At 44.2% G+C, this 21,750-nt stretch overlaps 3 protein-coding genes across 6 annotated transcripts in view; 2 read left to right on the forward strand and 1 right to left on the reverse strand.

Annotated features, from left to right (window-relative positions):
• LOC149372463 (uncharacterized) overlaps nt 1-6,876 on the forward strand; it is a 32,464-nt gene extending 25,588 nt beyond the window's left edge. Inside the window, exons 18-20 of the mRNA XM_089566953.1 lie at nt 1,496-1,660; nt 3,782-3,958; nt 5,389-6,876. Coding sequence (XP_089423079.1) covers nt 1,496-1,660; nt 3,782-3,958; nt 5,389-5,844 — 798 coding nt within the window. The 3' untranslated portion in view covers nt 5,845-6,876. The remainder of the gene's footprint in view (nt 1-1,495; nt 1,661-3,781; nt 3,959-5,388) is intronic.
• LOC149372464 (small integral membrane protein 20) lies at nt 6,358-7,118 on the reverse strand. Its single transcript, XM_089566962.1, has 3 exons — nt 6,774-7,118; nt 6,656-6,712; nt 6,358-6,571 (listed from the first exon to the last, which is right to left on the reverse strand). The coding sequence occupies exons 1-3, from the start codon at nt 6,889-6,891 to the stop codon at nt 6,534-6,536; spliced, it is 213 nt and encodes a 70-aa protein (XP_089423088.1). The 5' UTR covers nt 6,892-7,118; the 3' UTR covers nt 6,358-6,533.
• A 38-nt stretch (nt 7,119-7,156) lies between these two features.
• On the forward strand, nt 7,157-20,643 carry LOC149372465 (putative protein phosphatase 2C T23F11.1). Of its 4 annotated transcripts, XM_089566960.1 has the most exons (9): nt 7,157-7,229; nt 7,332-7,405; nt 8,202-8,309; nt 8,752-8,901; nt 12,501-12,566; nt 13,920-14,135; nt 15,993-16,076; nt 17,537-17,682; nt 18,759-20,643. In XM_089566960.1, the coding sequence occupies exons 3-9, from the start codon at nt 8,207-8,209 to the stop codon at nt 19,158-19,160; spliced, it is 1,167 nt and encodes a 388-aa protein (XP_089423086.1). In that variant the 5' UTR covers nt 7,157-7,229; nt 7,332-7,405; nt 8,202-8,206; the 3' UTR covers nt 19,161-20,643. The 4 variants fall into 4 exon arrangements, with proteins under 4 accessions (XP_089423086.1, XP_089423085.1, XP_089423084.1 ...); XM_089566959.1 differs by having other exon boundaries at nt 7,193-7,405; XM_089566958.1 differs by lacking the exons at nt 7,157-7,229; nt 7,332-7,405 and adding an exon at nt 7,415-7,507.
• The last annotated feature ends 1,107 nt before the right edge of the window (nt 20,644-21,750 follow it).

Raw genomic sequence — 21,750 nt, forward strand, 5'->3', positions numbered from 1 at the left:
ACACAACCAGACATCTCTTCGGGTCGTCTAGCTGGGGGTTAAATGTTTCCCCTAAGGTTTCTAGGGGTGGCGAGCACAATGGAGATACATCGAAATGTATAGTTGTCACTTCCAGTCCTGGAAATTATGTGACGGACAACTCATTTTTTTCTCAATGACGGTTTTAATGCTGTCGCGTTAAAATATGCAGTTTTAAGCAAGCTCACTTTATATATATCAACTTTAATTTTTTTACATTGAGAAATTTTTCTTACAAAAGACCACATGGCTTCCTCCAGGACATGACTGAAGAACTTTCTCAGCAAAACTTTGGCATTGTTGGAAACTATGTCCTGGCCCTGTGTTTGAAGCCCACACATTTGGAACCTCTGCTATTGCAGTGCAGCTTTCATCCGTTTGGGCTGACCAATAGACCTGTCAGTAGAGGCAGGTCCAGTGGGAATAGCTTGCCAGAGTGGGCAAAAGGCTTTAAAGGGGCTGCGAAACACTGCCTGGGGGAATACCGGCTATACTTCAGGTGGGTTCTTTATGTCACACAGATGCTGACATAAAAAGAATTACAGGAATCGATGCACAGGAACGGGAGTTATTCAGTGAAGAAATTTCAAAATACAAGCAAACAAAATGCTGCCCTCAACTCGATTTTGGCGGGGCTTCCCACTCATATTTCGCTCTCCCAATGACGGCACCTGGCGCAGCCAATCAAAACAGCCAGCCAGAGCACGTCGCGGAAGTTTGTACTCCATGGTTGCCAGCTCTCTGTAAGTCGTTCTTGCTGAGACTGGCAGCGTTGTTTCCATGCCAGAGTGCCCCTGCTGGTGTATTTTTATTTTACTTGCTTTGCAAGGCTTTTATCTAAGACAAACAAGTTGTTTTTGTTGATCTAATATAAAACGCAGACAGGTGGCAAAATGTGTCTCTATTTATTCACACAATTTGCAGTATATTTACTGTTTGTCCGATCATCAAGCTCGCGCCAGGTGATGTCATATCCGCTGCTAAAAACCCGCCACTGTGTGGCAACACCATCAGAGCCATGAAGTTGTTTTTGGGAGGGCATTAAAATATTAAAAAACGGAATATATGCGGTATTACCAACGCTAATAGCACCATTATAACTCACTGTATGCAATCAACAGGCAAAACAGTTAACTAAGATTGTGTTTCTGGACCCCTTTAAGAAGGCGCACAAGAAAAACTGAGAAATGGGTTTGGGCACCTTTAAAACTCCGTTCCAATACAACTTCGATACACCTCCCATGTCATCTGCCTTCTAACACCAACCTACTCACTCGCAATGCACTTGACTCCAGTTAATTCAAACGTCATGTTTATTTGAATTGGTGGCTTTGGGGCCACTAACACCAAGTGCACTGAAAAACCATTTCAAACAAAATTTCAGCCCCCTCCAAGTCTGAGTCCCAAAAAGACTGTATTTGTGTTCAACGTAGTTTCTAGATGAACCGTGGCAACTAGGGATTATTTTGGATTGCAGGTGACCAGTTTTCCCGTGCTGCTCACAGAGAGTGGCTCACAGGGTCGAGCAGTGGACATTGTGGGCCTGGTGCTTCGCATCGGCCAACAGAAGGAAGGCACTGTGCTGACTCTGACGGATGCCAGATTCAACTTCATTCAACTGGTTCTTGACAAGAAACCAGTGGTGAGGTTTCTCTTCTGTCCTGCAGACATTAATATTTGTAGCTTCATATTCAGGAATTAGATTGTGTAGCTAGCTAGGATATAGGCAAGTTTTGGCCACTGTAATCTGGGCACCTATTCTGCAAAGTCTAATGAAGTCGCTGGAAACAATGTGCAGTCAAGAAGTCCTCTATGAAAGAGATAGGGGTGGGTAACATTTTGGTGTTCCAACCTTTTTCTGCAACTTTTAAGTGCTTTTGCTTGCCTTTACTTCCTGTTGTACATAAAATCCTTGGCAAGCTTCTTCATAGCCAGTTTATGAATAACAAGCAACCATTTATGATAACTTGTTGAAATTTTTTCACTCTATTTTATTCCGCACCACTTGGTAGTGTTACTGCAAACTAGGTTTCTTATTGGGTTGTGGACTCATTTACAAGCCAATTGCAGACTGACAAATTTTCTGCTGTTCAAACTCATGCAGCAATTTTTTTTTTAATTTTTTTCTTATCATGGCATGGAGTTTATTCATGTAAGGATGCAAGTTCAACAGGACTTGTTTCATGTTGAAACTTTTTTCCAGCAGCAATATGAGTGCCGATGGCTCAATAAGCTATCTGCCTGTCGCTCTCGTGCTTTCATAAATCCATTCATTGCACAAGCGAAAAAAAGGTTGTCGTAAGCCAAATCTAGTGCATCAGGCTTCATCCCATTCAGGTGTGATTGTGCCATTTGACTTCACAAGCTCCACAAAGAGTATTTGTATTGGAGGTGAGTCAACCATCTCTGGATACCCATCAAGGAAATCCAAATTGAGTCGCTGGGTGCAATGAAATTTGAGAAACTCGGTAGCAACTTCATCTGAGATGTGCACATTTCGTTAGTATGGTTACGACGGATAATGCAAAGGTCACTGCTTGTTTCTTTATATAATAATCTGCAGTAAGCTTCTCAATTCTGTGTTTATCTGCAACTGTATTTTTGTGCTTTTCTGTTTAAAGGGTCAGTCTACTGAATTTTATCGACCATATTTTCTTTGCGGCAACCGATAGCTATTTACTCAAATTACCGTTTAGCCAGGTGTGGTGCCAAGAAGTGCGGTAGAACATTTTAAAATAGAATTTATTGATGTGGGAACACATCTGTATGAGATGGTAGTCTCATCTGGCAACCATCTGGATTTCCGCCGCGGGGCGACAAACATGGCGGCGCCCGTCGAAGCCGGACCTCTCGCTTCGGACTGAATTATCGGTGTTGCTGCCTTTTTTCAGTGCGTTCACTGGCCATAAATGGGGCGCCTGTCTTTCGCTTCGTCTCATCTCGCCTATAAGAAAACATATAAGAGATAAATTTGCTCTCTTTTAATAATTAGAGTGACGATTCTGCCGCTCCTAGGCTTAAGTGGAGAGTCGGTTTGTTTACAGCAATGGTTCCCGTCCTGACGACTAGATGGCGCCACTATAGGCTGAGTTTATTTTTGCGTCTCTGCTAGCATACGCTGAACTAAAAGTGGGAATGTGCCTGCGTTTTGCGTACGTGTAACTATAAATTTCATGTGACTTACAGAAAAAGCGAGCGGTACGCCTTCTACAGTTTACTAGAACAAAACGTGCATTTCTCCGGGCGCAGATCTCTCGTTATTGATGTTATAGGGTGCCAACTACCAGAATATGCCATTATTTATATACTCATCTCGGTGAGTAGACTGACCCTTTAAGCATTGCAGGTACTTGTTCGACACATGTAAGCACTGTGGCAGAGTCTAGGCAAGCCACATTAAGGACTGCAGGAATGATGCTGTACTGTGGGGACCTAGCAGGACAGGCAGGCTAAGGCCCCTGTTTTGCTCCCCACACTAGAAACGTTGTTCACCTCATCTTCTACTCCGTGTATAAACTATGGCTTCTTCCTCTCCCTAACTCCGTACATCATATTCACTTTATTACAGTCACTGGTTTATACTAGTGTACTCACTGGGCTTGTATCTTCGAACATACACATCCAACACAAGCCCATGTGAGAAACAGTTGCCTCCATTTCGATCGCATTAGGGAATTTTCATCAGCAAATAAAAAACAAACTTATTCACATACGCACATGCTGTGCATTTGTGAACCACTTGAAATGCTTTGTAAATGCACAGGCCCTGGAAGGCAACATCAAGAAGGACGAGTTTCTCTCAGCAACAGACGTCACCCTGAGGCAGGGGAGTGGAGACAGACTTGCCACCCTGGAGACGACAGAGTTCTCGGTGGTGACAACTTCACCGGCAGGCGGCGACCTTCAGCGTGCCCTGTCCGCTCTCAAGGCCGCCATACAGGTTTGGGGGAAAGCGTTTCTTCACTTGCCAGCAAAAACATGAGAACACGAACAGGAAAAGGCAATGCTTCAGTTCTGATTTTTTTTATATATATATATTATTTTTTCACTCGCAGTAATAAGAGGCTCCACAACTGCATAGAGGAACCTATGACAGGAAACCAACAGAAAAGCAGCTGTTGATGTGTTGTCTTAAATATGTGCACAGAAAGAGAGAGAGAGATCAATCAACCACAGTAATGGCATTTATTCCTTGTGTAAAGACAGTTGTAACTTGGCACTGGTAACAGTGGAATGGACAGCGGAATTCCTAAAGAATGTCATTATTATTCAGTACCAACACTTATGGGGGCGGAACTATTCAAGAGGATCTTATGTGTTGGGCAAGGCCTTCGTTTAGACTTGTCTCCATGTTTAAATTCTATGTCTTTAAAAGACAGGAATCTTATCTTTGCCTAGTGCAGCTGTTGCCGAGTGACCCAATTGCAACTGTCGTTCTAAAGCTTCTTGACAAATGGGTGCACTGCACTGTGCAAACATTTGTAAGCTGTGGATTCGTGGCTTAGCAATACGGAAAGACCATAAACCCACCAATGGCAACGCCTGCCATAGCATCTGCCTTGTGCCACTGCCTACTCCTCACCTACCCACTCCAGGCGAGAACCTGTGGCGTTAATTAGGCGGCACCGCCCCTAAGCGCACCAAGCTAAGCGGAATGAGCAGCAGCAGGTAGGAGGAGAGCGTGATTTAAATGATGCTGGCACAGTTGCTAAACGGAAGAAGTAGTTGATGTGGTAATTGGGTGGTAGCCTGGTACCACCTAGTAGGTCGTAGCTGCAACAGACAATTGGCACCATGCTAGCGCACATATCTGCATTTGGCCTAATTACCCAAATCACCTGACATTTCTTCCACAATTGAAGAAGATAGTGATGAGACTGTAATGACAGCGAGTCTGAAGACAATACATAATGGCTAATAAAACATTATTCTCTGCTGTAAAATCTTTTCACAGATATTTTTGTGCTTTAAACATCTTATGGAAGCATTTCACATCATATACTAAATGAACCATTTTGGTACTTTTTTTTTTAATTAGCCCTTAAGAGGCGTTAAGGTATTTACACGGCCTTGTTGAATTGAATATCGCCATGTTATCATGGATCACAATTTTCTAGGACATGGACCTTTCAAAGGCTACTTGAATGTATGCATGGTCCAGCCTCGCATACTATAATCAGTCACACTTTTTCTTTCTTTGATTCGACTACTTATGTATCCTCCTGCCTTCTTTCAAGATGCTAGAGGTGCTAAGGGCCCTTAAATGATTATGCAGCAGAGGTGGTTGTATCGCCAAGCAACTTGGATTTCAGTCTATGTGCCGAGTGAATAGTGTAATGACTATTTGTGCATGATGATGTCTTTGTGCAGAATCCATCAGGCTTCACAGCTGCTGCTTTAGCCAGACTGCAGGCCCCCGTGCACATCGTCAGTCCGAGCCTCCCAAGGCCGCGCTGCGCTCCTCTACTGCCCACAAAGCTTGCATCTGTTGCGACACCCAATGGCAACACCATCAGGATGCCTGCTGCTGCTTTAGGCACTCCAGCCCGGCCAAAGCAATCCGATATGTCCGACTGTGATGGACTTTTGCTGCCCAAGAGGAGGGTTCAAGTGGAGCCAGGTTCACCTGCTGAGGCCCTGTCAAAGAACATCCGCTCAAGAATAGCAATCTTGGAACGGTATACTGCTTTGGAACCAATACCACTGCTGGCAACTCCACCTTCTACAAAGGCAAAAATGCCCTTTCGCAGTCTCGGAACATCGACTGTCAAAGGCTGCCCAAAAGTCGACTCTGTAGAAGACAGCCCACAAATGGACCTTGACTAAGGGAAAGCTTTGTTACAAGGTTTCACAAGTTCCTCGTGTGTAGTGCTCCGAATGTAGTGCAAGACGTCATGGTTGTTGATCTAATGGCGTGTGCAAATAGCCGCTGGTTTAGTTGTCACTGAAGTTGTGCGACATCCTGTCAGCTCAAAACTAGTCTCAGCAGTACCTGACGCAGCATCTGACGCAGCATCACACATACTTCTTGTGAGCAGTGGGAGTTACTCCGTTGCGCTGTTTTAGCTGTTTGTGTTGATGTTCACCATAGAGGGAGCATCACAGTTTTCAAGCCAAATAGGCTCTCATAGCAGTAATTTTGAGATTTTTACATCACAGTACCAATATCAAACTTGCGATTAGTTGTGAAAACTACATTTCAAGCAAAGTGGTCTTGAATGTGGTGCCTATATAACGAAGCTTATGAGACCACCATGTATAAGTAGTACATACAACAGGTGCTCCTGTTATTTACTTTATATGTCGTGTTGTGTGGTTGACTCACAAAGGTCCCAAGCATGACGTTTTCTTCGAAGATGGTTTATTCACACTGTCCGCAGTTTATTAAATGGATTTACTACGTTAATGCAGCATGCTAATGCCACATATGAGAACGTCTCGCAGCTGTCGTACTATCAGCGTTTCTACCCGTAGACACTTGAGTGCTTGAACGGGTGTTTTAGCAGGGAAGGACTTCATTTTCGTCCAAAAGGGTCGGACCAAACTTTCATTCCTGCGGAAAACGTATCCGTGTAATTACAAGCCCGCGACAAGGTTCTTGTGACCGAGAAAAAAATATGTATATATATAACGTTACCTCCAGGTTGTACAGACTCTTGATCAATGTCTTTTCTTGTCTTTTGCTGGACTTGTTCTGAAAAAGAAAGTGCAGTAAAGCCGAACTGTTCCGTTGCAGTCGCCGGTCTATGTCTTACTATACTCATCGACGTGCAAGAATGGATGAATGGCGATCGGATACAACGCCACACCCACTGCCGCCACGAACCCTCCAAGAATAAAGCCCATGCGTAATCCTTTCGGCGGTGGCTTCATTTCAACAACGCTAGTTCACAAGTAAAAGTGATCAACTGACCCGCGAACACATGTAGCACTTCGTGATCTCTGCACTGCCCGCGCTGCGAGCGCCCCGACTTGAGATGGCAACTTTCTCCGCAGCGACTTTTCCGTTGCAGCAATCAAAAACAAGTGGGCCAAAATTAAGCGTTGCCTGCGTGGGTCCTCACTTGGCTGCTTTCCTACCTGAACATTATTTTGACTGTTCGAAGAACCAAAGGAACTACTTTTATGTTTTTTCTTTTTTTTTATTCCGTCTCGAAGGGAAGCGCCCCTGGAGGATATTGTGTCAACTAAAGTGCGTGAACGGTGAGCAGGCAAGTATCTGCGAATGAATCGCTGATTAATTAAAGACGAAAACACGCGTGTTGAGGGATAAATTTTGACTCTGCCCCTCGCGAATATCTCTCCGCGTCCAGAATGATTCCGTGCTGAAAAAAAAAGCGCGCCGTTGCAGCGAGCAGCCAAGCCGAGCTACGCGCCCCAAGAGAAGGTAAGCGCATTGCGATGCATCCGTGGAGTGTGGCATATTGTTTGTATCGAATTTGCCGTTTCTTCAAGGCCGGGAAACGGTTTTTGAATTTTTTGACGTCATGTAAATAGCCCTAAGTATCTCTCGTTTCGCCGTAGTTTGGTGCGAAGACGACTCGCTGTCCTACGATCAGCGTACGGGCATCCCAAGTTATCGTTCGATGTGCGCAGCGCAGCACGCCCATTGAATTTATCGTGTGGTGGCTATCGGTGCTCCCGGTATTGCTTTTCTTTCTTCCGTCTGATCGCGTTACGGGGTGACAATTTAGGAACGTGTGGTCGACAGCGACGGCAATTTGTGGGTTGTAACGAGCAATAGGCCTAGGATTTTGAGACGAATGGGTGAGCGGATATAAGGGCTCCGTGGTGCGTGATAAACAAATGCACGTTTGAGAGCTACAGTGGCCTGCCTCTGTAAACCGGTTAACTTCGGCGTGACGCTGGGAAGCTTGCGTAAGCGTAAGCTGTTGGCGACGCTGTTAGTAGGAGGTTGAATAAGAAGGCCGCTTAGAGAGGTCCTTTTTTGTCAACCGCAGCGCGGCATGAGCACAGTGCCCAGATAAGTGAATAAGCGGAGTTAATATTCCTATCCACGCATTAGGTGCGCAGATCGGGAATGCAAACGCTGCCCTGACTGACATAAGAGTTTACTGTCGCGCTAATGAAACCACAGATTATTTCTCCGGGCTGGTAGCGTTTATGTGTTTATACTAGCCCGCACGTCGTGTAACTAGCAATGTTCACTGCCTTACTTTCAGGCATTATGGGCCAAACACTTTCGGAGCCGGTGACGGCAAAAGAGACATCCAGCTGCATGAACGACCAAGTGAAAGTCGGAGCATCGTGTATGCAGGGATGGCGCATAAGTATCCTTTACGGTTCTAGTTTCATGCTTGACCAACGAGTTCTTGTCAAATTTGGCCGCATTTCCTAGTGGCCTTGCATCATCGCATCGCGGCCCTTGCGCATTGCTGGCTTTGTTGGGCTTGATTAGGGCACTTTTTTTAAGTTGCAAGAAATTGTATGTTTTAATTTTGGGCTGCATTTGTACTCGCAAAAATTTGAGTTGTGCTTTTGTTCGCTTTCTGTTTGTTTTTGCTGTGAAAATATCAGCGGCAGCAAACATCAGTTTTGTTGCTGATTTTTTTCATGCTGTCAGTGCCACAGAGTCATGATCCTACAATGTTGGTGTACCCCTTGAAACTTATAAACACCCTCTCTCTCATTACCATTTAAAGCAAGCAACAAATGCCCACAACATTGATGCCCACTCTGTCCTTGAGAAAGCCTTGACTTGTCACTAACCAGACATGGAAGATGCACATACACATCTTCTGAGCCTCTCTGAGGATAAAGACGCTGCATTTTTCGCTGTCTATGATGGTCATGGAGGAGCAAAGGTGGCGCAGTATGCCGGAAGTCATGTTCATCGCAAGATTGTCTGTCAGCCGTCATATCGTAAGCAGCGTTTTCATAAATTTTTACGGCATTTGTCAGAAAATTCTGTTAGAAAGGATCGAGCAAGTTGGAAATTGGTCTCCTTGTGCAGTCATCAGCATGGCTGTCCTGGGGGCTCAAACACGGCCCTGTCACACAAGGAAGTGAAATTTTTAAGCTGGTATTCAGTTCTAACGAAAATGCTTACGCTGGAGTGAAGCAGCATAGACACAAAATTTGCCGTGGTAATTGCGCTGTCCTAGTTATAGAGCAGCCGAGTCAAGATTTCACTTTGTTCGCCTTGTAACGCACTGTTCCAGCCTTCTAGACAAGCCCGCTAATGACTGTACAGTACCCTTTGTACTTCAAGAAGTTTTTCTTCTACGTGGCTAGCTTGTTTACGTTGAAATTTAGCTCAAAGACCATGCTGTAAAGTCTGTTTCACATTGTAATGTATTTGTCATTCGTACTAGCTGGACTTGCAGGAAAGAGATTAAAACGAGGTCATTGACTGACTGCGAGACTGGTCTTTGAAACAGTGAATTCGGACAAAGGATTGAACCAATGTTGCCATTTGCTGGAAGGCAGTGGGAGTGCTCTGCTCTCTGTGGCCTCTGTCCTTTTTTAGCAGATGGTGATGTTAGTGCACTCAGCTAGTTGAGTCTGCTTTCCCGAGAGCTAGTCTTTGTGGCGACAGTGGTTTTCCATTTCTGCTGCATGAGTTAGGCAAGGACTGGTGCCAGATGGATTTTTGTTCCAAGCAGTCCTCGTGCAGTCACTGTGCAGAACCCGAGCTTGTACGACACATAAATGCACTTTAGGCATTACTCCAGTCTGTGATTTGACATCAATACATAATCACTTCCTTATGCACTTTAGACATCTCCTTTTATGTCAGAATGTGAAGTACATGATTGCTTTCATTGCTGAATGAGAGACACTGAAGAGCGCATTATACTTATAAACTGTTTCATTATAGCACTAGGCTTATGTAACGACTTGCACGTATACTGCAGCTCAGAATTATGTTCATGGCTTGAGCAATATCTGTTGCATGGATGGAAAACTGCCGCATTCTAGTCAATCGGTATGCATGATCTGCAAATTTCGCTTCCAATTAAACCAACACTCGGCTACTAGTCATTTTTGTATCCTTTTGTCTGAGAGAGAGAGAGAGAGAGACTCTTTAATGAAATACAGAGAATTTAGCCAGCGTTTAAAAATCGCTGGCATGCTACTCTGCGTAGGGAGGGGAATTTGGGAGATAAAGACAGAAGGAGGGCAGTGTGGAAGAGGTAAAAAAAAACTATAAAATGCGGCCATGAAATGGGTACTAAGGATGCAATGGCGAGTATTGATGTAACCTATGGAATGATGGAGTGCATAGTCCGACAAATGGGCTGACGAAGTTCACTGCATGAAGAATGCATGAAGGTAACGTGCAAGTGAATTTAAAGCTTATCGAGATATCCAATGTCTTTTAAATATGTAAATAGAAAGTTCATTGCAAGTCTCTGTTGCCTAAGGCAGGCTAAGGGACCTAAAACTTCGTCCATTGTTAGGGGCACTGGGCAGAGCTTCTGCATGCAATGTTCATAGTATGCACGCTCGTTAGCATACGCAGGGCACTCAAGCAAGATATGTTCCACAGTTTCTATCGAAGCACAGTTGTCACAATGCGGACTGTTCATTTGTCCAAAACGGTATCGCAAGCTGTTTGTATATGCAGCATTCAGACGAAGTCGATGATAAAGTGTTTCCAGATGTCGAGGAATTCTGGGTGAGAGTGTTGATCTAAGATGTGGGTCGATTGAGTGAAGAAATTGGTACTGATGTGTCGGCAAACTCCAAAGCCGATACGTTTCTTCGGACGCAAAACTTTTAGCCATATAGGACGCATCAGATTTCGTGAAAAAAGTTCGAATGTATCTCCGATGTTGATGGCCCTTACGGGCCGCTTCATCTGCTTTTTCATTAGCCTGAATGCCACAGTGAGCAGGTACCCACTGAAATGTTATGCAGTGGCCTGCGGCAATAGCTAAATTATGCAGATACCCGATGTCCATGGAAACTGGCTGGTGATTCGTTTTCTTCAGCAGGTTGGCCAGGATCTCTTTTGTCTGACATTCCTGCTATATGGGTTTATTGTGCAATAACAAATTCTTGCACATGCTTCATTGCGATTTGTCTATTGATCTTGTGCCTTACATTATTGTGTAGCATAGCTTGCAAATTTTTGGTTACAGTGCAAACTGTATTTATGCGCACGAACGCTTGTATATATTTTAGTGCGCATAAAATATACTGCTGCTTATGCGTTTATGCAGTGAAAAATGTGAAGTAACTAATGAAGTGGCAGCTTTTATTATCAACCTGTCAAGGGGGAAAGGGGATGCATCGTGATGACTAGTTACTTGAACATATGTTTTGTAAAGCTACCTTTCTGTAGGGAAAGCCAACATGAATTCAGCCATTGTGAGCTATTCATCATTTCATGTGGGGGTTTGCATTCAGTGTCCTGCTTTCTATGCATGGCGATTACATTTTTATCATTTTTGCTGTAGCTGTAGTCTGATACAACTCAAGGATGAAGCGGCAAGTGCCCCTCAGAGGAGACCCTCCAGCCAATTGTGTCAACTGATTTTCTTAATGTTACAGTTAAGCCATGGTTAATCCCGTGTCACACTAGTGTTACGAGAGATTAAGCATGGATTAACCGCAGACGCATGGAAATTTGTCGATACAATTGGCTGGAGGGCTCCTTTGAGGGGCACTTGCCGCATTGTGCTTGGGCTGTATCCGACTGTAGTTTATTGTTAAAGGGAAACTAAATCTGTGCCAAGTTTGCCCAGAGGAAGGATTGCTGCTTATGTGAACTGGGCAGCTATAGTGGCGAGATTCATTGCTTTACTGTGTAGCGGCAGCTGTGAAAGGGAACCTAATAAGGGAGTAATTACTCACTGGCATCCACCCGAGTGCAGCCATACGGCTACAAAGGAAAGCTATACAGCTTTCTCAGAAACTTTGTAGTTAAAGAAAAAAAATTCGTCCTGGTCCGGGGTTCGAACCCAGGACCACCGCTTCACCGGAGCAGTCGCTCTACCAAGTGAGCTAACCTTGACGGCAAGCTTATGGTAGGGCGAGAGTGAATTGATCAATAACTCGAAGTGGGAACAGTGTTGGTCAAATGTTTAGGGGAACCTGTAGGCCGAAAGGGAACCTGTAGGCCTTTTGGTATCAGTAAGATATTCAAAGGGTCTGCAAAGCTCTTTCAAGCCTCCCTAAATTACTTGGCTAAATGATGGGCGTATAGTTTCTCCGGTGTGTCAGGGCAGCTACATAGCGCATGAATGAACTAGCAGACTGAGGTGGTGCAATATTTCTTAGGTTGTTCTTCTAAGCTTATATCTGTAAAGAAGCCCAATTCATGATCTGAAAAAGTTGAACAATGTAATATTTGTTCTTGTAACACGTGTACCAGTTTTCTGCTTAGCTTCTCAATTTGCTGGTGCTCAGGGGATTTTGTGTTTTCTTGTTGAGATTGATTTGATCATAATAGCATGCTACCTTTACTGTTCATTACATGTTCTCACTCTGAATGTTGTTTTTTTGGCATGCAGAAAGAGGAGATGTGGTTGATGCCATAAAAAAAGGCTTTTTGGAAGTGGACTCAGACATGCTTAAGGGTAAGGTGCTGCTCTCTTGTTTGCCATTGATGCCCATTGTAGTACATTTGTAATTTTAAATGTTGTTACTAGAGCTGCTTTTGAATTTGTGTACTTTTCAGTGTGTTTTTTCTGGCAATTTTCTCTAGTGCTTTTTGCTGTGGGTCGAAATTTTTTTTTTTTTCACCTTTAAGTGAGTTTTTTTTCTTTTGCATTGTAGCAGGAAAAGAATGGATCTAACTATGATTGGCTTTAAAAAGGCTTGCATATGCTAGCTTAAAAGGGCCTCTGATCCCTCTCAGGCCAGAAATTGTTTATTCCAGCAGTTGTGTGTTATGTTGACTGAGGAGCGGGCTCTTGCAAAAAATATTTTTGTGAAGACTCGCTAGTACTGAGGTTACAGGTGTTGCAATCCAGCACTTTGGCCATGGTTTTCTGAGTCATATCTGCTCAGCTAAGTCCTGCATCTGCCCCTGTTCAGAAGTGCAAGCCAAGCACGAGCTGTCGGGGCCATCCGTGCATTTTCTAAACAATGAGGCTGGCATGTTGCAAGAGAACTTGCTTGGTTGATCGTGTTTGGGTTTTTCTTTTTTTTTTTTCCTTCCTTTTTTTGAAATGATGTATTACCACGCTGCTAAAATCTCTTCTGTGGATCAAAGTATCTGTAAATAAATAAATGAATAAATAAAATTTTGGCTTCACAGCATAAACGGTGTTAAACGGTATGGTGGTGCCACCTGTTGATAGTTATTGCAACAAACGGCCCATCTGATTTCTGGTCTATAGACCTTTCCATCGGGCGAGGATGTTGTCGAAACGCCTCCTCTCTGGACTTCTGGAAACCTGTTCCGCCGCCGCTTCCACCGCGCTAGCGCGAGGTGCCCCCTGCAGTCCAGGGAACAATATGGCAGCACCCAGGGAGCCCTTATTGGAAAGGTCTATAGTCAGATAAAACTTGTCTACAGTGAAGTTTAGCCCACATTCAGCCTCCGCGCACAGAATTCCTCCTTGGCAAAAAAGTAGTCTACTGCTTAAACATTTCTTGTTACCTAAACAAGAAGCTTAACACAACAAAAAAATTGTGAGCTTTAGAATTTTGATATGTTGATTGTTTGATACAGTCTTAACATTAAAAAGCTGATTTCGTTTACTGGTGCGATTGGCCAGCGGAGTAACACAGGATGCTGTGGACCGCGGCCCAGTGTTACAAACTGCTGTTTTTTTAAGTTGCATCCTACTAGAGCGGTTTCATTTCCATTGTTTTTTCTTATTTGCCAAATGCTTGGGAGGTTGCGTCATAAAATTGACATGTCATGCTCATTTGCTCTAAAATAGCGCTGCTTTTTGAGTTAATCTTGTTGGGCTGTCCTGCAGATGATACCATGAAAGATGAGTTGGCAGGCACCACAGCTGTCATCGTGCTCCTGAAAGGTGGGCGCATCTACTGCGGCAATGTTGGCGACTCGCGGGCCATCGCATCCGTTGGCGGGCACGTGCAGCAGCTCTCTTTTGACCACAAACCGAGCAACGAATTGGAGACCAGGCGCATCATTGCAGCAGGCGGCTGGGTCGAGTTCAACCGTGTGAATGGTCCGTATCTTTTGATATTTTTCTGCCTTTTTTTTTCTATCTTAGAGCATTAACAGAGTAAATGGTGTTAATTTATATGCATGAAATGGCCAGCATGTCGGGAACGTGACATGTCGATAAAGGCATACATGCTGGTGACATCATGATGTTCAAGAGTGCAGGCTTTGTGTGAAATGCTTTGCCCTGTGAGGAGTAGTGAAGCAAACTGCCCAGTACCTTTTAAAGCTTCTGCACAACCTTAAAGGCATCCATGAAATAGAGCTCTGCAGCATTCGGTTCCCTGGAAACATGACAAATGCGTGAGACTAGTTGCCTTCCTAGCCACCAGATGCCAGCAGTATGTGGCTTATTTCGAGCCACTCGATACATTTGTGGCACTAATGTTTGGTGTCATGCAGTGCTCTTCATCGAAGGGGGTTTCTAGTGACTCGACCATAGGTGGAGAGAGAAGTAAAGAGGGATAGCGAAAGCAGCTGGCGGCATGTTTTACACACCATTTTGTACCAAAGGGAGAAATCATTTTTGAAGGTCATTGTTTGCTCAGTTTGTCTTAGACCTGAAACAATCCCCACGCTCTGCCAGTGTGCCCGTTGTTGTGTAGCCATGGAGCTGAGCGGTCAGCTCTGGACTGAGTCGTGGTGTGACGGCACGAGTTTCCCTTTTTCTCCCACCGTTTGTGTAATGCTGCCAACTTTATATTTTTCTCCCTCTCAGGTTTTAGAAAACACGATAATGGTTCTTACTAAAAATCACGCCGAAATATTCGAAACTCTAGAGAAGAAATGTTCGACCACCACTGACAAGAATAAATAACGGTTGCTTGCTTCGGATTCATGAATTCCCTGCATTTTAGCATGGAGGAGTCTGATTCCTTGCCCCCCCCCCCCCCCTAAGACCCCCGACTTTAAACACTGGCATCATGCATTGAGAGCAGGAAAGGGCTGTTATGGAAAGTGTGGTCAGGGATTTATTTTTCTTTGTTTTTCAGTAAATTTTGCCACAGTTCTTTAAAGAGTATTGCTAGGAAGCGTTTTCACACACAATCACGAGCTCGCCAAATCGCTTGGAAGTCTAATGGTCATTCTTCCTTCATAGTATTTCAGTGTAGAGGATGTTTTATGGCCTTCAGGTTTAAACTGCTACGCTCCTCTCCAATGCTGAAGCACTTGCCGGCTTTCTATATAGTGGTGCAGCCAGGCGCAGAGCAGTGCACTGAGAAAGCCACCGTTGTCGGCACTGATGTCATGAGGGCACGTCTTGGCAGTTTGCCAAGTTCACCGTGCATGCCATCTCCCTCGCAGGAGCACTCCTCAGATAATAAACTAACACGCCCTGGTGTTATCGCTGTGCTGCCAAGGTCTGCACTGCAGACAGCACGAAAAGCGGGAAAAAAATAAATGTAAAAAAATCTTGAGGACAAAAGTGGGGGATGGGATTTTATGTGAGTTGGTCAAGTGTGTGTGCTCGTGCGTGCGCACACACACACACACACACGCGCGCATGCGTGCGTTACTCTTGTGACTCTGATTCAAACAAAATTCGATTTAAATATGTGTTTTGCTATGTATGCATTTAAAGGATCCCTGAAATGGTTCGCAGCGGGGGTAAAAAAAGCATGACTGATAGATATTGGATCACCCATCAGTTTCCTGCAAAAATTTTCGATCTAGTTTACGTAGCACCAGAGATGTCCAGAGACTTTGTGTGTGACCTGCACACGAAGTGCAGGGGGGCAAATGGGGAGACCTGAGTGGTTGTCTTGGCCTGCCAGGCCATGCTTCTTGACTTTAGGTTGTTTGTTTACAGAGGTCTGCATAGTCTCGTCGAGACTTCACATGTCTAATTTTTTCTCATTAGGTAACCTGGCTCTCTCACGGGCCCTTGGTGATTTCGTCTTCAAGAAGAACGAGAAAAAGTCTCCAGAAGAACAGATAGTGACTGGTAAGATTTGTTCTTTTGTGTTGACTTTTTATTGCTGTTTGATGTCCGAGAAACCTTTTGCTTAAAAGTGCACTAAAGAGGAATCTGAACTAGTTTTTTTACCAGAGGAACTCTATCTACACATTCCGAGCATTATTAGAAACTTCGAATTATTGTCCTGTGCGGCTGATTTTCCTAATTTAAATCAGATTGAATGTCCTGGTTCCCACCTTTCTTTGAACTCGCTGCTGATGGTAGGAGGAATCAGCCAACCTTTTAGCCAGTCTCGTGGCGGCTTGCCGCTCTGCCATTGGCGGAGTGATACGTAGCGATCGGCGAAAGCAAAAGTTTATTAGTATTTTTATTTCCATGGGCCTAATTTGCAAATGTGTAGTCTCTGACTGGACCTATTTATTCATGGAAACCTAAAAAAAAAAAAAAGCGAAGCCGCCATGCGCCTTCACTGGTGAGTTAAAAAAAGAGGCGGTAGCCAGGACGTTTAATCCAATTTAAATTAAGGAAATCAACTGTACAGGACAATAATTCAAGTTCCTAAGAATGCTCGGAATGCGTAGATAGAGTTCCCATGGCAAAAAGACGAGTTCAGATTCCTCTTTAGTGTACCTTTAAGGTATGGCACCACTCTTGAAATGCCAGTTTTCTTAAAAAATACATTTTGCATTTTTATTAGCTTTTATAACCCAGAACACTCTTCTGCCTTTTGCAAAAATAATTACGATTCTGTTTTGTGCTTTTGAAAAGCACCACTGTAACTGAAACCAAAAGATATAACAAAAAAGCTAGCTACTACACATGTGAGTAAAGTTAAAGGAAATTTCAAGGAGGACCTTCCTACTAGTTTGGAACATTTTAGCACTCCAAGACTTTGCTTTCTTATGTATGTATAACTCATGTAAGTGCATCTGATTTTTTTTTTAATGCAAATTTATTCTTTTTTTGTTTATCAACATGCATAAAGTTACTCAGTGAGAATGTTCTCTTAAAACTTAGCACTCTCATATATTGTACATATCAAGGAATGCGATGAACTACGATTATCGTAATACACTAATTTTTCATATTGTGGCCTGGTATCTGTATACCTACTTGTGGAATGCCTTCTTTTCGCGTACGTCTCCCTGCTTTTCACCAAGCCAAAGATTGTACTGCTTGGCTGCACTGCCACAAAGATACCTGGGTTCAGAAATGCCTTTTTTTTTTTTCACCCTCTTGGGTACCACCGCCATTGATAAAACTTTTTTTTTTTTAGTGCTCCCTGTTAATTTCAGCAATCAAACTTTGGTACAGCATGAAGATTGAGTCATACAAGTGGATACTTTGATTTTTAGAAAACGTAATTTCACAATTTTTCACAATTTGAACGCCACGTTCTCCTTTAATTCTGTTGTGGAGGGAACATGTTGTCCTAGTGTTCCATTTTGTAGCTGTTTCTAAGCATGCTGTATTTTTGATGTTTCTAGCCTATCCGGATGTCATCGTGAAAGACCTTACACCTGAACATGAGTTTCTATTGCTGGCCTGTGATGGAATTTGGGATGTGCTTTCCAATGAAGAAGTGGTCGAATTTGTGCGTGCACGAATAGCTGCCAAGATGGAACCGGAGCAGGTGAGATATATACTTGTTAACGGTCTGCGGGCTGTGCACTTCTCATGCGCACCTTACCAGTGGTGTTGTGGCTCTCACCGGTGGTAATTTGTGTATGGCAAAGAATGGAGGCTTTTGATGTGATGACGTGCTGAACTGAGTGCTCCCGATGGCCATTTCTAAGCAAGCATTGTCCCTCTAATCACTCTCTTAAGCAAAGCCTGAATGGACAGTTGAAATTTCCTCTTTAATACTTGTAAAGGCAAAAAATCACAAGGCACTGCAATAAGAACTTAAGCCATAGTCGTGCTAGGTTGTGAGTGGGCACGGTTTCTCATGGCCGTTGGCACACTTGGGTTGCATGGGCTTTTGCGGTACAATGAACCTCTCAGTGGATACAGCTCTGTCATTCCACTAGCTTCTGCTGCCATCTCCTTGCTTAGTCTTAATCCAATGGTGCCTGTGGTGCAGTTGATGGCCTCTCCAAAGCACATAGTACTCGTTTCTGTGCTTGTGGAAATTCTTTTAATTTCTCATCTTTGGCTGCAGGTGCAGTGGGTAGTCCGTGTAATTCAAATGGCGCCACACCTTTTCCAAATCACCACCTGTTCGCTTCGAAAAAAAAATTTCTTAAAATGCTGTCTGCGTATCCTGGCGTAGCACAACAGTGTGTTGGTTGTGAATTGTTGTGCCATATAACGATGGAGCACTTCTGTATGAGGCTGGTGTCGGCAGGAATTTCGTGAAATGACAGTTCCGCTACCCTCCTTTCTTTGTCTGATGTGCACTGGGGCATGCAACAATGTGATATAAAATGCACTGTCACAAATGCAGGGAACTAACCAATGCTCAAACTTAAGCAGAGCAAGGGTGTGTCACGTAACAGTAGGTTTTGATTTGGGTTGCTGCATTGGTTAGCACCGAACTGTTATAGCAGCAATGAGTACTAGTGTTCATGAGTATACTCCTTTCATATACAGTGGCATGAGCAGACGATCGGGTCACACAAGTATGCATTTCTCTCAGTGAACTAGAGCATTTTTTTTGGTTACTCGTGCCTTGAAAGCTTATTAGGTTTTTTTAAAAATATTTTTCAGATTTGTGAAGAACTGATGACTCGTTGCCTGGCACCCGATTGCCAAATGGGCGGCCTAGGTTGCGACAATATGACAGTAGTGCTGGTCTGCTTGCTCAATGGCGCCCCGTACGAAGAGCTGGCACGCCGCTGTGCACGGCCGCCACTACCTTGTCCACCTTCACCACCCGCAAGCCCCCGCGAAGGCTACCACTTTGACCACGAGGTCACAGCTCCGATCGGAGGCGAGCTTCAAATGGACGCACACAGGCAGGGAGACACAGCCGAAGAAAGCAAGCAGATGTCACAGGAGCAAACGACGACACCCGAGGAACAGACGACGCCTGTGCCTCCATCGCCTCCTACTCCACCTTCATCGTCTGCACCCCTCAGGGAGAGTGGTGGCGAGATGGCGGTGGCGTGATGTGTAGTGGCACCCACTGTGGAACACTTAGGAAAGCTGTCCTCCTTGCGCTTCACAATTTTTTTTTCTTCTTCCTTCCTTTATTCTCCAGCTTGTGCCTGAAAGGGGTGGAGTGTGTGCTGTGCACATGCATCAGGCTACGTGGACAGGATGGAGGGACAGCAGGCGAGGCTGGCTTTCTCTGCTGCTGTTGTGGCAGCAGTTTGTCTGGAAAATAGTTAACAGCTAACTATGCGTAACTGTGTCAGGCGATGCATTTCACCCCTTTTTGTCACTGCTGTTAACTTTTTTTTTTTTTTACTTTTCTCGCTGTCTCTCTTGTGCAAAGTGAGGGCTGGAGGACATCACCACAGGCTTAGCAATCTGTGCAATGCAAGTGTCTCATTCATGTTGCATTCATTGCCTTCCTTCTTCAAAGTCATCAACAGCAAGCTGTGGCAGTGAAAACAAAATTGCTGATGAGCTGTCTGGCATGCATCCAGTGATTCCAACGTTTAAAGGAATGCCACCAAGCAAATTCATGCCCCTCCATGCATTGAAGCAAATGTATCTCCACCTACGTGGGCAGCCATGCTTTGTCCACTGCCTAAGCAGTGGCCACACTGAGCATTTGTGACAAGACAGCTCAAAACAGGCTCTGCTCTGTGCTGTGGTGGCTTTGCTACAGATTGTTTGGGATGGAAGGCAGGCATTCTGTTTCGTCATGTGCACAGCACTTGCAAGACTGACTGGCTAGCACCCTCGACTATTTTTTTTTTCTTCTGCCAGTGTGACAAGCACTGTGGCAAAGTGCATGCCCTTGATGAACTCTGAAGCATGAGAGAGGAAGTGCGATTAAATTTCGACCTGGAGCTGCTACTGCATGGTGCCAGCACATTTCATTGTTGTTTGTTATTGTTGTTCAGTAGCAGGCACCATATGTTTCAAGAGCAGTCTCTGATATAGGCCTGAACATTCTTATTTTTTGCCATCGTGTTCCTCGTGTAATGTAGATAAAAGTACATCAGCTTGGTCCAAGCGTGCCTGTTGTTCTGTTACCTGGAGACAGAAAAAAGTATACATACCTGTATATAAGCACATGTTTTATATGAGCGAGCAACAGTGTTACTCAATGCAGTCAGTTGTAAATATCCCGAGATTCCCAGAATTGGTTATCCAACATTTTTCCTCCCTTTCTTTTCCTTTAGGATCCTAATTAAGCACTGGGCGGCCTCATTTTATGTGGAAATGAAAAATGGACAGACTTGGCTTATTTTACATCTTTCGGTAACTCAGTACCTTTGCTTGTCGAATATAAGCTAGTTTACTTCATTCTATCCTTTTCTTGAATGAGTGCTATCGATGAGGCCTGGGCAGTCGATGGGGGTTGTTTCTGATACGAGGTGCTTACTTTTTATTTACTGAACGAAAACCTCTCACTTGCTTTTGTGGTGTTCTGTCTTTTATGAGTCTTCATAGGCATACTAATAAAAGTGTGACTGAATGAGGTCCATTTTTTGCCCTGGTGCCTACAATGTGGCATAGCATGTACACACATTTATAAGGACACTGGGAACAACTCCAACTTTGGTTTTTGTGAAATTCGATTCTTTGGTCCTTTGTGGCTCTGCTGATGTTCATTTGGCAGCAACGGGCATTTATTGCCTAGAAATTCAGAGTTAAAAATGAACTACTTTGTACCCTGTATATGCCACTCTAGGTTCTTCCCGGGGCAGCTGCCTTCTGACCTCTCTCCCCCACAAGAGGAGAGGATGATTTACCCCTCTCCACGTTTCCACCTGCCAACCATGGCAGGTGAAGGCTTCAGAAAACAGCCAACATACTTTTTTCCAAACTGAACCTCTATAGCCTGATGCATGGTCTGATACTTATCTGCAGTGAAGCTCCGCCCACATTCAGGACCACCGCACATAATTTCTTCACGAGAACAAAGTGATCCATAGTTAACTTTTCCTGTTGCCTAAGCAAGAAGCTGATCATGAGAAAAAAGTGTAAACTATAGAATTCTGTTACCTGGCTTGGTTAACAGTCAAATATTAAAAAGCTGATTTCACTTACCGTTGTGATTGGCTAGCGGAGTAATACATCCGTAATACTAGGGACCATAGTAATGCATAGCAACACCGGAGACCGTGGGCTGTAGCCCAGTGTTAATTGCTGTTTTTTTTTTTTTTTCAGTTTTAACATACTATAATGCTAGCACATTAAAATTCTCTGGGCAGAGCCGCTCGCTTGTTCGGGCTCGAATTTTGCACAGGGCTGGCACGTGGTGGTCAGTTTTGAAGTATGGTACATTTTGCCAACAGCACCAGTAGCGTCATCTCACGTCCACTAGAGGTACCTTCTGTAGCAGAGGTGAAGTGGAGGCTCCGTTATTCATCAATCTTTATGAATGAATGAATGAGCCTCCACGAGGCTGTGGCAGTGGAACTCTCGTTCCTCCAGTAGGAGCTAGATTGCGCTACCTGTACCATTGCTGCGATATCTCGTTTGTAGTTGCCGCAGGCAACAAGAATTTGATGAACAATTCTTACCAAATCGGGTAAGTATACCAGTCAAACATAGTATAAAACAAAACTGACCTCTGAAT

This window comes from Amblyomma mixtum, chromosome 1 (assembly GCF_055824585.1).
Source record: "Amblyomma mixtum isolate Tamu chromosome 1, ASM5582458v1, whole genome shotgun sequence".
Taxonomy (NCBI): Eukaryota; Metazoa; Arthropoda; class Arachnida; order Ixodida; family Ixodidae; genus Amblyomma; species Amblyomma mixtum.

Excerpts from the sequence above, each read along its gene's own strand:
- LOC149372464 (XM_089566962.1), bottom strand. The coding sequence starts at position 6,891 with ATGAAGCCACCGCCGAAAGGATTACGCATGGGCTTTATTCTTGGAGGG. Across the intron at positions 6,713-6,773 it reads CTTGCACGTCGATGAGTATA|AACAAGTCCAGCAAAAGACA; the intron begins GTAAGACATAGA and ends TTTCTTTTTCAG. Across the intron at positions 6,572-6,655 it reads AGAGTCTGTACAACCTGGAG|GAATGAAAGTTTGGTCCGAC; the intron begins GTAACGTTATAT and ends CGTTTTCCGCAG.
- LOC149372465 (XM_089566958.1), top strand. The coding sequence starts at position 7,420 with ATGCATCCGTGGAGTGTGGCATATTGTTTGTATCGAATTTGCCGTTTC. Across the intron at positions 14,136-15,992 it reads CGAGTTCAACCGTGTGAATG|GTAACCTGGCTCTCTCACGG; the intron begins GTCCGTATCTTT and ends TTTTCTCATTAG. Across the intron at positions 17,683-18,758 it reads CCAAGATGGAACCGGAGCAG|ATTTGTGAAGAACTGATGAC; the intron begins GTGAGATATATA and ends AATATTTTTCAG.